Genomic DNA, 14,225 nt, shown 5'->3' on the forward strand with positions numbered 1-14,225 from the left:
TGCCTGATTTCCCTAGTCATCATCAACATCATCCCCTGCCGCTTTGTTCTCGCATCACATCACATCACTCTCCCTGAGCTGAATAAAATGCTGCTCATCCTACCTTTACTACAGAGTTCTGCTCTGGCTCTTTGGCCCCTGCTATTCCTGCTATTCGCCATTCACTTCACGCTGGCGGCTCCNCTTTTTTTAAACCATTTTTACTTCTCAGTCGATGGCCGCATTGTGCTCTTTCCTGCCATCACTCTGCACTCTGCAACATTTTCATTCGTTTTGGTCCACATCTCAGCAAATACAACAAATTTGCTGCGTCCCCGAGGCCACATCTCCCCCCGAGGCCGCATCTCCCCCCGAGGCCACATCTCCCCCCGAGGCCACATCTCCCCCCGAGGCCACATCTCCCCCCGAGGCCACATCTCCCCCCGAGGCCACATCTCCCCCCGAGGCCACATCTCCCCCCGAGGCCACATCTCCCCCCGAGGCCGCATCTCCCCCCGAGGCCACATCTCCCCCCGAGGCCACATCTCCCCCCGAGGCCGCATCTCCCCCCGAGGCCACATCTCCCCCCGAGGCCACATCTCCCCCCGAGGCCACATCTCCCCCCGAGGCCGCATCTCCCCCCGAGGCCACATCTCCCCCCGAGGCCGCATCTCCCCCCGAGGCCACATCTCCCCCCGAGGCCACATCTCCCCCCGAGGCCACATCTCCCCAGAGAGATGACTCCGTCGCTTGTCGTATGGCCCCCAACTCATTTCACACTCGCTTAGCTCCCTTTCTTTCTTCACACAGCGGCACCTAGCATGTGTCCTTTGTTTTCATCTGCCGCCGCGCGGCTAATTTACTTCCTCGCTTTGCTTTTTTCTCTGCTTCGCGTGTGAATTAACCCACGCCTTTGCCTTTGCCCGCCACCTTCCCCCTGCGTGTGCCGCCTGGCCAGGTGAGTCCTAGGGGGGGCCCGAACTTCGCCTTCATTTCGCGCTGCGGGGTCGGCCGGCTAGTCGGTTTGGCTTGGGTGGGTCGGTCGGGTCAGGGGCGGGTTAGATAGGGGGCTGGGAGGTGCACTTGCATGGCAGCTATAACCGCGTTTCGGCAGTATGAACCCGTATAAAATTGAGTACACTACTACTTTTCCAACAACGCCTTCCGCGGCAGCGTTTCCCTCCGCCGCCGCCTTCAGTTTACTACCTACATACGGCTTCGCTTGGGGTTTTCTGTTCTTCTATTCTATCTTTTCCCAGATGGGATATAAATAGCGTGGCACATAATTCTCGTGCGCTCCAGATGTTTTTTTGGCGTGACAGATCTTTTTTTTCTTTATCCCCAGACGGCGAGGTAGTCATTTCCATTAAGTCCCGGCCGCCTCTTCCGCGTTTCGTAATTTCCACATGCCCATGTCGTCGCGATGATCAAAAAATCACATTTCAAGGCACTACGTACTGGTCGGTAACACGCAACATCTTTCCTTCCTTGCTGTATTGGCCTTATCTTGCGGCGTATCGAGCAGCCAGCCATCTATGGCATTTCATATCTCTTCTTCAATCGTCTGTGCTTCGTCCCCCTCCCTCCCTCTCCCTCCCTCCCCCACCCCCCACCCTCGCCCCTTCCCCTTGTCGTCCTTCGCCTCTTCCTCACGCCCCCCCTCCTCCTCCGCCCTCTCCTTTTCCCCCTCCTCCTCCCCCACCTCCTCCCCCACCTCGGGCGTGTGTTTGGGGGGTTGGGAGGAGCACTTGCATGTCATCAGCTTTTTATTACCAGCTCATCAGCCAGTTCTGTTCCAAGCTCGTCAATGCCGCCGCCAGGCCGGCGGCAACCTTTATTCCAGCTCACGTCATCAGTTCTTTTTCGCCGCCTCTACACCTACCTTTACTTCTTTGCGGCTTCGCTCTACTGCTTTTCTTCCGCTCTTAATTTAACTTCGGCGGCTAGGTAGGTAGGTTTCCGTGGTCGTCATCATTACATCATCCCGAGGTCGGCTCCTTCAAAACCGCCTACTGGTCACAGTTCTGTTTGTCTTTCCTTGGCAGCAGCCTCACTCGCTAGTGGTTCGTCTTTCCCCCACCCCACCTCCCACCACTACCACCACCATTCATGTATCACTATCCCAAAACCGCCCCCCGGGCCTCACGTCAATGAGCGGCATGTACGGCGCGCTGTGCAGCCCCGTCGCCACCACCAGGTAGTCCGCGGTAATCCGATGCTGCTGCGGCGTCATCGCAAAACCATCGGCACTGCTGCCAAAGCCGCCGCTGGCCAGGCCTGCTCCGCGCCCAGCTACGGGGGGGGCCCCCCCGCCGCCGCCGCCGCCGCCGCCACCGCGGTCGGTCCGCAGGTCAAAGAAGCACTGCCACTGTCCGGAGAGGCGATGCAGGCGCGTGACGGTGGCTCGGAAGATGATGTGGCGGTAGAGCTGGTTCTTGTGCGCGTATGCGATGATATAGCGGAGGAGGGAGCGGCCTGTGGGGTACTCCTCGGGTTCCAGCTCAGGCGGGCAGGCGAAGTCCGGGAAGCGAAAGAACTCCCGCGGGACTGTGCGTGGGAGCGGGAGAGGCCAGTGTGCAGCAGATAGAGAACCGCGGGGGCGTGGCGGCAGCGGTGGCGGTGGCGGTGGTGGCGGTGGTAGTTCCGTGGTTGCCCCGTGGCAGTGGATGGGAAAGGGAAAAAGGTGGGAGGGAGGGGAGAGTATATATGATTGATGGATGCAGTTAACACGGGGGGAAGGAAAGGAGGTGTGTGTGTGTGTGTGTGCAGGGATTACGACGAAGCAGAGAGGATTGACGAGAGAAACCATAGACGGATACTCAAAAAGGGAGGGGGAGGCCCGGGCCCCCAAAGGGGAGGGGGGTGGGATACGGGTGAGAGGCGAGGAGGAATGCAGGGCAGGGGATGAGATACGGGGGGGGGAAATGGTGTTTGTGTGAGGGGTGTTTGTGTGCTCGAGGTGTAATGGGCAACTGCGCAACTGCGAGTGCGTGTGGGTGGCTGTGGGCAAGACCTGGTGGGCGCGTGGGGCGACGGGGAGATGAGGAGGGGAGAAATTTTTTGGGTCGTGGAGTGCCGCGGCTTTTTCCGTTTAAGAGGCATCAGTTCCGCTCTGTAGATTGCGGTGCGGAGAGGCTTAGCAAAGGGAGGGGGCTGGGACCTAAGTGCGTCGGGCCTAGGGACCTGCGCTTGCTGGCTTGTCCTTTGAAAGGTAAGGTCGATGCAAGGGGAGGGTGTCGGTGGGCTGGGATGAAAGGCGTGACCGGTCGTGAAGTTGTAAAGCTCATGGGTGAGGGCAACCATGTCCTGACATGTAATCGTGCGGCCCCGGGACGAACGCTTGAGGCCAGCGTAAAAGAATAAGAGGCGTATACCTTGCACATTGAATGCTGTATATCGAAGCCATACTCCTCCCACATCCTCCTCGCGCTCAAGGATGGTAACTGTGTGACCAAGCCGCAGGAACGCCGAAGCACACTGCAAGCCGCTAATGCCAGCGCCGATTATGACTGTGGTTGGCATTTAATCAGGGTCAGGGACAGGATGCTGTGCTCAACCGCTCCTCGTGAACTCCAGAGATGCCCCGCCCGACACATGGCTACTTAACGTTATATTGAATATCATTATATATATGTAATCAGGATACAAGTCTGCAGTTGCTAACATTGAAGAGCAAGCAAGCCCGATGCAAGTAGAAAAAGTGACAAAAAAACTTGGGGCATAACTACTGTACGTCTGTCTCTATAAGAACAACTCACAGCATCTGCAAGAACTCTGGGTTTTCTTCTGACCGGATTGGATTGCTGTGGGCCGCACGACAACGCAGAGAAAGCTTGGGGTTTGGAGTACAACACTTGGCACGCTCATTAAACAGTTTTATATGTTTCTGTATAGCATTGTTTACTTCGAGGTAGTTCGTGCCGTTTTCCTACCTCAGGAATGGTGTACCAATAGTCTCTCATCCGAGCACTGGACATCAAGGACAATTGGTTCCTAAGTTTCCGGGTGCTTACCTGATCTCTAATCCATTTTCAATTCACGCACTGGTTTTTCTTCCGGGGCGAAAAGCCGACATGGGCTCGAAAGCGATCGAGACGGCGACCAGTCTTGAAAGGTTTCTGAATAGACATGTGTTGTTTGTTCAGGGCATCGACCAAAATGTCCCGAAAGCTGAGGTCTTGCAGGTGAGCATAGCATTTCGGGCGCCTGTTCCCTAGACGCCATTAGGGACTGCCACCGTGCCGCTAGTGTGCTCGTGTCGGGACAATATGCAGATCATTTTTTGTAAGACATGCACGCGTTGTAATCATGTATCGGGCGGAACCAAGACGTTCGCAGATTTAAACGCAGCCAAAGTGTGCTCCAGCGTTCTATCACCAACTGCTTCTAAATTTCTCGTATTCCCTCAGGTCCTCAACCTTGTCTTAAAGCAGCCACAGCAAGGGCGCATCGACATCTTAACTCACCCAGATGGGAAGATGCGTGGGTCTGCCTTCCTCAATTTTCATAACGAAGAGGTACTGGCGAAGGAGGCATACGTGTCATAACGTAGACTTTCCATGCACTGGCTCCTGCCGCTGCGCTATCCGGACGTACCACGTCTTCCGGGCACCCACTTCCCTCGGTCAACCCCGCGACCCCCCCTTCCCCAACACCCTCCGCCTATGTTGGCCAGTAGACCTGTGCTTATCGCTTGTCCTGAACCCAATGTGTTCTTGGCTCGTCATGGGACATCTCCTTAAGCGCCGTCTGATGATTACTCTATTTGCTGCGCCCTGTGGGCGGCGCCTGCGACTGCAGGATGCCAGAGCGGCTCTGGATAAATGGCGGTTCAGCTTGGAGCTCCGGGGCCGACCCCTGCGGATGCAATTCTCCTCGGATCGGGAATACAAGGATGTCATTCAGGGCCCCCTGGTAAAGTTTCTAAGCAAGTGGCTGTCTCCATAGTGCAAAATACAGAATTATTACCGTACACCCAGCACTGCGCTGTGATCGTTTGCTTGTAAAAAATGCCGTTTTGAATGGTGGGGAGGCTTAGATGACGCTCGGGGGTAATTGTGACCCGGTGGTGTGGCCCGTCCTTCACCCCGCCTATCATTCACCCACCGCTGCCATGATACGGTTACCAATGCGTGCCTGCTAGCGCAAGCCGGATTGGCCTCCCCCCTTAATACTTTACGAACGTCGGCAGTGTTCTTTCCGTTCGTTTCTTCTTGCACATGCTTTCCCCCCTCTGCTGCGTGCTCCGTTGCCATTTGGGTTCCCTGGACCACGACTCAGAAATCGGTTGATGGTGTGTGGACGGCTGCGTGAGATCATGGGGGGTTGGTCTATTGGGTATCGGTTTTAAAGCCCGCTCTCATGTATCCTGACAGTATAAGGACAGGCCATGGGCTGTACCGGCTGTGCCCCATATCCCACATTTGCCCATAACTAGTAGACCGTTTTGCCCAGGGGTCTAGTCAACCACCGGGGCCATCGCCATCACAGTCATGCACGTCGCCCATTTTCTTCCTTGCTGACGCGCATTTGTGCGTGTGTGTGTTTTGAGTGTTACACATACACCTTGAGTTGCGTTACTCTCCGAATTTAAAGCCGCCGCAACCCAAACATGCACCCAACCCGACATGTTACGTGTTGTGATGCGTCTTGTGTTGTTTCGCACTTCCGCCGCACTTCTGGCAGGTGAATCGTTTCAAGATCTTGATCAAGAACCTCCCGGATGATCTGCCGCCGGAGACTCTCTTTGAAAAGTTCTCCGAGTACGGCGAGATCATCCAGGTGGGGCTGTACACTACGATGAGGTTGGGATGGCCCCTCGCTCCATTGCACGGCGGTTGCGTAGAGCAGAAAGCTACTGAAGGTAGCGATGATTTAGCTTTGGTGTTTGTTATCAATTTAAAGTGTTAATGTCATCGATTTTTGCATGGAAGGCTTTCCACAGAACGTAACGTGGCTCTTCTGCGTGAAAGAGCGCACGCCACTGGGGGACAGGGAGCTGTGGACATCTCTCTCTTCCTTTTTGGACCGTGCCTCGAACTTGGGGGACTTGGGACGCATTCCCGTTCTTCTTATTGCGTCTCCGCCTGCCAACCTGTCCACATTCTCCGCCCTGCCTTTCCTACGGTCCGTCGGTGCTTATGTCTGTCTGTATTGCTGTCCTTATGTATGTCTGTCAGTGTGTGCGCATCTCCTCCTGCTTCTTCACCTTCCCCTCCTCCCGGTGCCCTTCTTGTCCATCCGTATGTCTGTCCGTATATCCGTCCGTATGTCCCCGCAGGTTCACACTGCCAGCGACCATTACGGCCAACACTACGCCATCATTCAGTACGTGGACGTGGCCTCCGTCCAGGCGGCCATTCGCAACGGAAATCGGGAGAGAAGTAAGTGTCGGAGGGGGCTATTCCTCCTCCAAACCCGAATTCCTTTTACAACACACACAAACACCCGTTTGGAAAAAACCTCCCTAAGCTAAACCTCTTTTTGTGGAAAAGTAGCGTTCGTCGATTGATGAGGGTACTACGTCGTGGTGCTGGGTGCTGGGTGCTGGGGGGTGGGGAAGGGTTTTGGGAAGAGGAGATGCGGCGAGAGAGGCCGCATCGTAGGGGGCCCCCAACCTAGGAAGAAAGGGACAAGAGCGGACATCCGGATGAGATGTGCCCTTTGCAGGTCATACATACCCCTCTTAGAGCGTGTGTTGGGTGGGATACCCGGATATGAGCTACACGCAGGTAGGGGAGGTTTAAAGTAAGCTGGGGGTGATTGTTGCTTTGGGGTTGCGTGCTTGGGCTGTAGTAGTACGAGGTAGCGAGTAGACGAGACATAAACACCACACCCCCGCCGCCTCCTTTTTTCACCACCAGGGTGACCTGCTTGCTGAGAAACTCTCTGCAAAAATTATCATGATTGTAATTTTTATCGAAAAATGTTAAAACCCTTGCTGCAACTCCTTTCTTCTCAAGTGACGTACCGCCCGTGCGTCCTTTCCACCCAACCCCCCTTGCTCTGTACAACTTGCACTTGGTCGCTGCAGTCTTGAACAACGTGCTGGCGGTGGAGCCGTACAGGCCGAACGCGCAACACGTGATGCTTCCTCGGATCGTCAACACCCAGGGGCTATTGCCGCACATGCAGGCTGCGCCGGCGGCGGCGGTGGCGGCGGCAGCGGCGGCTTCAGCAGCAGCGAACGGTGGCGTTGCCGCGTTGGCGCTGCGCAGCAGCGGCGGGAGCCTTCCTGGTACGACATACGCTGCACTCCAGCATCAGCAGGCGCTGGAGATGGCAGAACAAGAGCGGAATGCCCCGTACATGGAAGAGTACGCTGACGACGGCTCGGTGGGGGTGCCGCCGCCGCCGCCAGCGGCGGCTTCGGCGTCACCCGGCGGGCCAGGGAGCGCCACCGCTGCCGCCGCTGCAACGGCCCCGGATAGCGCAGTGGCAGACGTGGCGGCAAGCATGGCCGTCGCGAGCTTCTTCGCTGCCACGACGGGCCCTAAACATGTTTCCGCAGCCTCCGGTAGCTTGACGGACCTGCTGACGACTGCTTTGAGTAAGTCGTCACAACACAACCTGCGGGGGGCTGTGTATTGCGTATAGCGGCATCTGTTTCCCCCACCCCGACCCCTACCCCGGCGGGGGATCATATGCGAAGATAGGCGGAAGAAATCGGTACATTACATGCGGGTTCCTGCTGGTTATGTGTCCCCCTGGGGCTCCAAGGGTTGGGCTCTCGCCTGCTGCTGCAGCTGCTGCAGGTGTTACTCTATGGGGGGTGTTGTGTGTGCTGCTCCAGGGGGGTTAATTTTTTTATCACAATGCGGTCTGGATGATGTTGCTGCTGCAGCTGCTGCTGTTGTGGAGTTGCTGGAGAACGCGGAGGTGGAAGGGGGCCCTCTGTCCATAGTGGCCCGGATGAGAATGAGAGCTCTGCGCTGCCCCTGTCTGTGTGTCTGTCTGTCTCTCTTCCTGTCCGCCTGCCTATTCCTCATTCGGCCTCCAAGCCTAAGCTGAGACCTGACGCCCTGCCCCCCTACCTGACAACGATATGTTTCGGCCTCGGGCCGGCGCTGTACGGTATGTGCGGCACTTGTACGGACACAGATCACGTACAGGCCTTGGAGGAACAGCTGTGCTGCCCCATCACGCAGGAGCCTCTGGTGCATCCGGTGGTCGCTGCGGACGGTGCGGCCGGGGGTGTTTGGGTTGAGGACCGGGAGAGATTGGAGGTTGGAGGGGTATGAGATATTAATCAGCGGGAATATCATTAATGTTGTGGTTGCTGTTCCCGATGCGCCTGATGGTCAACCGGCAGACGGGGGAGGGGGTTGCTGGCGCCACCTAACCCCCGCTGACAGTGGGTCTTTATCTCGTCTGGTAGACGTACTTGCTTACATACATACATACATACATACATACATACATACATACATACATACATACATACATACATACATACATGGCCTACCAATACAGCTATCTGCTGCACCACTGGTTACAGGAAACACTTACGAACGACTTGCCATTACCGCGTGGCTGGCAAAGAACGACACGTCTCCCTTGACTAACGAGGTAGGTGAGGTGGTCGTTTTGGAGTGCTGACTGATCGGAACTGCATTGAGAAGAAGTGCTCGCACTGAGCCAATCTGTCTATCTGTCTGTCTGCCTGTCTGTATATCTGCATCCCTGCTGATTGTCCGGAGGGCAGGCCAGGACCTGTAGAAGCAGCCTATATCCGTTCTCACATCACGTCTTCTCGCAGGTGCTGCCGCACAAGGGGTTGACGCCCAACAACCTGGTACGGAAGCTGGTAGAGGAGATCCAGGGAATCAGGCACTCGTCACCGGAGGGCGCCGACAGGGAACACGGCAGGGAACACATCGCTGCCACGAGTGACCAAACGTCGATGGCAGGCAATGCGGCAGCGGCGGCTCCGCCGCCGCCTCCGGCGGCGGCGGCGGCGGCAACGCCGGAGACGCCTGTTCCGGTGCCCCCGGTATCAGTGGCCGTCGTCCCGATGACACAGCCGTACCATGGCACGCACCACGGCATCCCGCAGCAGCAGCAGCACAACGCCAGTGTTCACACACACACCACGCAGGCGACACAGCAGCAGCAGCAGCACCTCCACCACCATCATCATCAACAGCAACATCACCATCACCACCACCAGCAGTACGGTGACTTTGCCCACATGCCGGCGGTCCTGCGACCGCAGTACGTGCCCGCGCCCGTCACGTTTGTGCACGTCCCACAACCGCAGCAGTTCCAAGTGCAGGGTGCGCCTGCCTACGCATATCGTCCCGTTGGCATGTGAACAACCCCGCGGACTGACAGTGAGGGATATCCCCGCCCCATAGCACACACACAACACACAGCACATAAGATGCATTGCAGGGGCATTGTAAGAGGATGGCTTTGTAAGAGGAGGGCATCGCTGGGGATCCCCATGGAGCAGTGGGGCCGCATCCGCGAGGGCGGGGGGTGGTGGGCTGGTGGGCCCACACCCACTCTTAGCAAGAAGCTTGGAGGGACGGAGGCTGCAGGGAGCCCCCGATTGATTGGGATATTGGGGGTTTGAAGGGAAAAACACTAAACCCCTCGGGGTCCGGGGGAGAGCCGCCGGATGCTATGGACGAGGTGAAGAATATGGTGCAGTGTGCCATCCATGTGTCACTCAGTGATAGGGACCAACAGAGGCGAAAAAGTCGTGGAAAAAAGAAGAAGGTAATGGAGAAGGCGGAGAAGGAAGGGGAAGAGGAAGAACTGAAAAACCGTATGGGTGCAGAATGACGTGGATGAAAAGGGGGGTGTAAGTGGGTTGGTTAAGTTTATGATCGGTATGATATGGGTCAGGGGGGTTTGGGGCTTTTCGCGCTTTGGGCCTGTGCTCTCATCGCCTGTGCTGCGCTGCAGAACAGAGTGCGCCGAGACGGTGTGCTTTGATGCTCAGTCTGGGTCTGGGAGGTGAGGTGTGTAAAGGGGACCCTCCCCTTTTCTCCACGGCGGAGACGTCCTCTTTTGCAACAACAACAACAACAAGATTGGATTGATTCGATTCGGCTGTGTTGGTGTTGCGAGCTGCAGCGCTGCGGGGCTGCGCACCCGGCTTTACTGCGTTACCTCCGCCCTGGTTGTTGTTCCTCTTGGCATCTCACCCTGTTGTGTTGCGGCGGCGCGGCATTCCGGCATCGAATCCCGCACAAGTTACAAACATGCTTGCAGCTTGCAGCAGCACGGCGGGAAGACGGGGTTTCTTTTTTGGGGGAAGTTAATACGTCGGACTTCGAGAAAAAGTTCCGCAAAAGGGCGACAGATTACTACTAAGTATGAAGATGTATGAAAACTAAAGTAAAAGCTAAACATTATCTAATGGTGGTGGTGATAGTGGGGCCCCCATATCTTCTGCCGTCTTCCGGGTGGGAGGGAGGAGCCGGACAGAGGCGCTTGAGGAGCGGTGATGTTTTGGCTCGGAAGACACAATCAGAAATTACCTACATGCATATCGCGCCTGCAAGCAACACGACTCGGTCTCCCTCTGCCTTGCCTTGCCCTGGGCCCCGTACGTACTGCATTCGGGGGCTCGCAAAGCACGTTAGGGTAGGTATGTTCCCTCCGCCGTCTGCCCTCAGCTCACCCCATACCGTGATCCTGCGGTGTAGTCGCCTGTGGCCATTACCAATCACCGGTGTGTGTGTGTGTGTCGGGGAGATATCTGGGACCCTTTGCAAAGCCGCAACGTAATCGCTCCCTTTCTCAGTACTACAATGTCTTTCTATAACCGGTTTGCTCACAAGATCAAGCGTCTTAGGACGTGCGGGAGGACACGACGCTCTCCCAGTCGCGCACATGGGTAGAGGTCGTTCAGGGACGAGAGGGCTTGGTTGGGATTCCCCTACCCCCCAACGAGGAAAACGGGTAGCAAGGTTAGGTGTTTTTCGGGACGTGGCCGCCGCCACCGCCGCCGCCACCGCCGCCACCGCCACCGCCGCCGCCGCCACCGCCGCCACCGCCACCGCCGCCACCGCCGCAGCATCTACAAGGGTCGTGGGAATCATATGCTTGCCAAGGGGAATGCCAAGGTCAAATCGTGGGTTGGGTTGGGTTTTGGTGGGTGGCCGTAGGCTGATTTGGCTGGGTTGGCTTGGCTGGTTGTGGCTTATTGTGTAAGGATGATGGGGCAGATGGTATGGGGGTTGCGAATGGGTTATGTAGTTGTAGTCATAGTCGTAACTCTCCCGCTGGCTTCGGTTGTTGGTTGTTGGTTACTTTTACTTGGACGGGAGGCACCTAAGATGAATTGAAGGGTCGAGAGTGGATAGGGGGGGAGTTGCGGCGAATGATGTGGATTCGTAGGTTCCTGTACAGGACATGCCCCGACATGTGGCCGATATGCTTTCTTCCCCATTACCATATCGATGTGGTCAATAGGTTAGTGATGTGCAACTTGGCTGATGTAACAAAGCAGCAGCAGCTTGAAGGGGGGGGGGGAAATCATCAGCTTGTGGGGTGGGCATCACCTGCCTGTGTCGTGCTGCCCTGGCTTGGCCCAAATTTTCGGGTCTTTTCAACGTAGGGGCTTTCTCGACCAACGGCGCTCGTTTCCTCGTCAACGCCATTTTTGGCCAAGTCCTTATTGGCTGGCTTTAGCATCGGCGCCCTCACATTTACTACCGACAGCAACGGTCGTCCTAACCGATGTAGGCAGACGACATGTATATGCGCGACGCGCAGCTCCGAAACTTTGTGCGAGCTGACTAATTGACACTGTTTGCCTACTTGTATTTGCTTTACCATACGGCTGAGAAGCATGACACGTGATATAGGAGGACTCACATTATTAACACGATGCAGCAAACATGCTTTGGAAGCTCTCTAGAATGCAGGAACCGACAACTGATGATTCTCGTCAAGGCAAGACATCTGCTTCCCAGCGCCATTAGCACAGCACCATAAATTGAAATGTTTATAATGCTCCTGTAGCAGCACAATTGTCACTTGCGATGCGTTACATTCAAGCGGGAATGAGAAACATTTCACAACTCAAATTTCGCATCCAACCCACCTTGTCTAGGGACTGCCCGGTTGCGGAAAATCCACTTTTGCGAGGGCGCTTGCGCGCGTTCTGGGATGTCCGCTGGTCGACAAAGACGACGCACGCGACTGTTTCCAGTCCGTGGTCGCACAGGCGCCAGCCGTGGACTGGAACGCGCTGTCGTACGCGGTCATGTTTCGAATCGCAGAGCGACAATTGGCGCTGGGTCTATCGGTCGTGCTTGATTGCCCCTTCGCCCGTCGAGAACTGTACGACCGCGCTTGCGAAGTCGCCGGCCGGGTACGGCATAAATGCGGTGACCACTGTCATAAAGTTATAAATCTCATATATAAATCTTCGCATAACCGCTTCCCGACCTTTAGTCCAGATTTTGGGCACACCCTCTCCTTGGACTCCTCCTATAGTACGGGTCCCGGGTCCCGAGGTTTACACATCTTTACAGATCCAGATTCCCTTTCGCGGAATGTTTCGTGCAACAGCGGAAACCAGAGGCCTGAGCAGCCTGATGAATTACACCGGCACCGGCACCGGCTACATCAAGGTATTGTGTTATGTTGTGCTACGCGCCATGCCCCCTCGCTGCGTTCCCCGTCCCTCCCGAGCGCCAGGTGGTAGCCGCCAGTACGGCGGCGGCGGCTGCTGCGGCTGCGGCTGCGGCTGCGGCGGCATCGCCAAACGGGCCTGATGATGCGGCAGTTAAATTAGCGACGGCGGTGGGACAGTGGGCTCCGAACACGGTTCAGATTTCAGCAACGATGGCGGCGGAGGCGCCCGCGGTGACGCAGCTTTCCGCCGCGATGGCGGCGCCGCCACCGCCAGCAGTTGAGCCGGCGGACGAAGAGAACGTAACGGCCGCTGCAGTGGCAGAAAAAACAAGTCGTCAAGCGACTCCTCCTCCTCCTCCTCCTCCTTCTCCTCCTCCTACGGCGACGGCGATAGCGGCTGAGGAGGAGGCGGCGGATACATGCGCTCCGGCGCCCAAGGCCGTTGCAATCGTGGTTGTGGTTGTGGATGTTGAGTGTGGTGACGAGGCGCTGTGGCGTCGCCGCTTGGAGGGGCGAGGTGTCCGCGACCGGGGCACGGAACGAGAACACAAGCCGTGCAGCTGGGAGGAGCTTTACGAGATTGTTCGCAGGTACGGTGCACGTGCGGGTTTGAGGGGGGAGGGGATGAGGCGGGGAGGGGGTCGACCGGGTTTGGGCAGGTGCACGCGTTGGAGTGCGTGCGGGTCAAGACGCGGCCCTAAAACGCCCGGATAAGGCCCTACCACCACCTGATGCGTGTCGTACCTTCCTGGGGAGGCTGGGGGGAAATTGGAGGTGGGGAAAAGGGGAGGGAGGGGGTGGGTGTTTTTCTCGGGTTGGCGGTACGCCCGGGAGGTCACGGGCAGTGTGGGGAGGTTGAGGGGGATGTGGGGGGGGATGCGTGAGGGTTATGGGTGTGAAAACCTCGGGCAGTGCAGTACGGAGAATATTGTATGTATGCATGTGTGCATATTGTGTGTTTCTATACCTACGTGTACATGCCTTGGGGGACTCGGCCTCCGTGTCCCAACCCCGAGTACGGCAGGTACGGCGACAGCTGGACATGGAGCACCGATGGAAGCGTGATTCTTCCGCACCATATTCGCGTGTGTACGGCACGAAGCAGTACGGAGGATTGCGTACGGCAGGTGCTGGATTGCCTGGAGATGCAACTGCGAGTGAGCGTGGAGGGGAGAAGGGGGGAATTCGGGGGGTTTTGCGGCCCGGGGATGCCGCGGTTTGGAGGAGTCGTCACCGTCAGACCTCGCTTGCCACTTAGCTGCGAGCTGTCCCGTCCCTTACATACTATAACCGTGCCATATAACACGAAACCAAATAACACTTGCCGTACTTTCCTTTGCCCACAATGTTTTCCATCTACTTAAATAACACCGTACTGCGGCCACTGTTTTTTCTTTGCGCTGCTCAAAACTGTTTTGCGAACTGCACTACTTCAGAAAACCTCTCAGTTTGGAAACTGTAGAAGTTTGCACAACGAAAACCTGGGTACGGAAACCCCTGCGTTGCGTAATCAATTTTATATTCGCGCGGCTTATTGGAGGCGCCTGCCCTTTCGTGGGAACGTGCGTGTGGTCCTTTGCACGACACAGGCCGACACGCCAGCGTCTCGCCACGCAGCGGAGCCATCGAACCGGCAGAACCAGGATTGA

At 56.7% G+C, this 14,225-nt stretch overlaps 3 protein-coding genes across 3 annotated transcripts; 1 reads left to right on the forward strand and 2 right to left on the reverse strand.

Annotated features, from left to right (window-relative positions):
• Window positions 1–311: 311 nt before the first annotated feature.
• VOLCADRAFT_43342 (uncharacterized protein) lies at window positions 312–710 on the reverse strand (the record flags this gene model as incomplete). The annotated part of the gene is made up of 1 exon (XM_002957856.1): window positions 312–710. A coding segment is annotated over one exon (399 nt), but the record flags the coding sequence as incomplete, so codon positions are not given.
• A 1,376-nt stretch (window positions 711–2,086) lies between these two features.
• VOLCADRAFT_99012 (uncharacterized protein) lies at window positions 2,087–3,501 on the reverse strand (the record flags this gene model as incomplete). Its single annotated transcript, XM_002957857.1, has 2 exons — window positions 2,087–2,526; window positions 3,354–3,501. 2 exons carry the CDS (start codon window positions 3,499–3,501, stop codon window positions 2,087–2,089), a joined length of 588 nt encoding a protein of 195 aa, XP_002957903.1.
• Window positions 3,502–4,052: 551 nt separating this feature from the next.
• On the forward strand, window positions 4,053–14,225 carry VOLCADRAFT_99013 (uncharacterized protein; the record flags this gene model as incomplete). The annotated part of the gene is made up of 14 exons (XM_002957828.1): window positions 4,053–4,163; window positions 4,780–4,893; window positions 5,665–5,760; window positions 6,260–6,362; window positions 7,013–7,528; window positions 8,080–8,160; window positions 8,477–8,547; window positions 8,738–8,962; window positions 9,194–9,254; window positions 9,892–9,947; window positions 12,164–12,310; window positions 12,640–13,166; window positions 13,613–13,733; window positions 14,166–14,225. The coding sequence occupies 14 exons, from the start codon at window positions 4,053–4,055 to the stop codon at window positions 14,223–14,225; spliced, it is 2,289 nt and encodes a 762-aa protein (XP_002957874.1).

Source organism: Volvox carteri (genome assembly GCF_000143455.1).
Source record: "Volvox carteri f. nagariensis unplaced genomic scaffold VOLCAscaffold_81, whole genome shotgun sequence".
In the NCBI taxonomy this organism is placed as follows: domain Eukaryota; kingdom Viridiplantae; phylum Chlorophyta; class Chlorophyceae; order Chlamydomonadales; family Volvocaceae; genus Volvox; species Volvox carteri.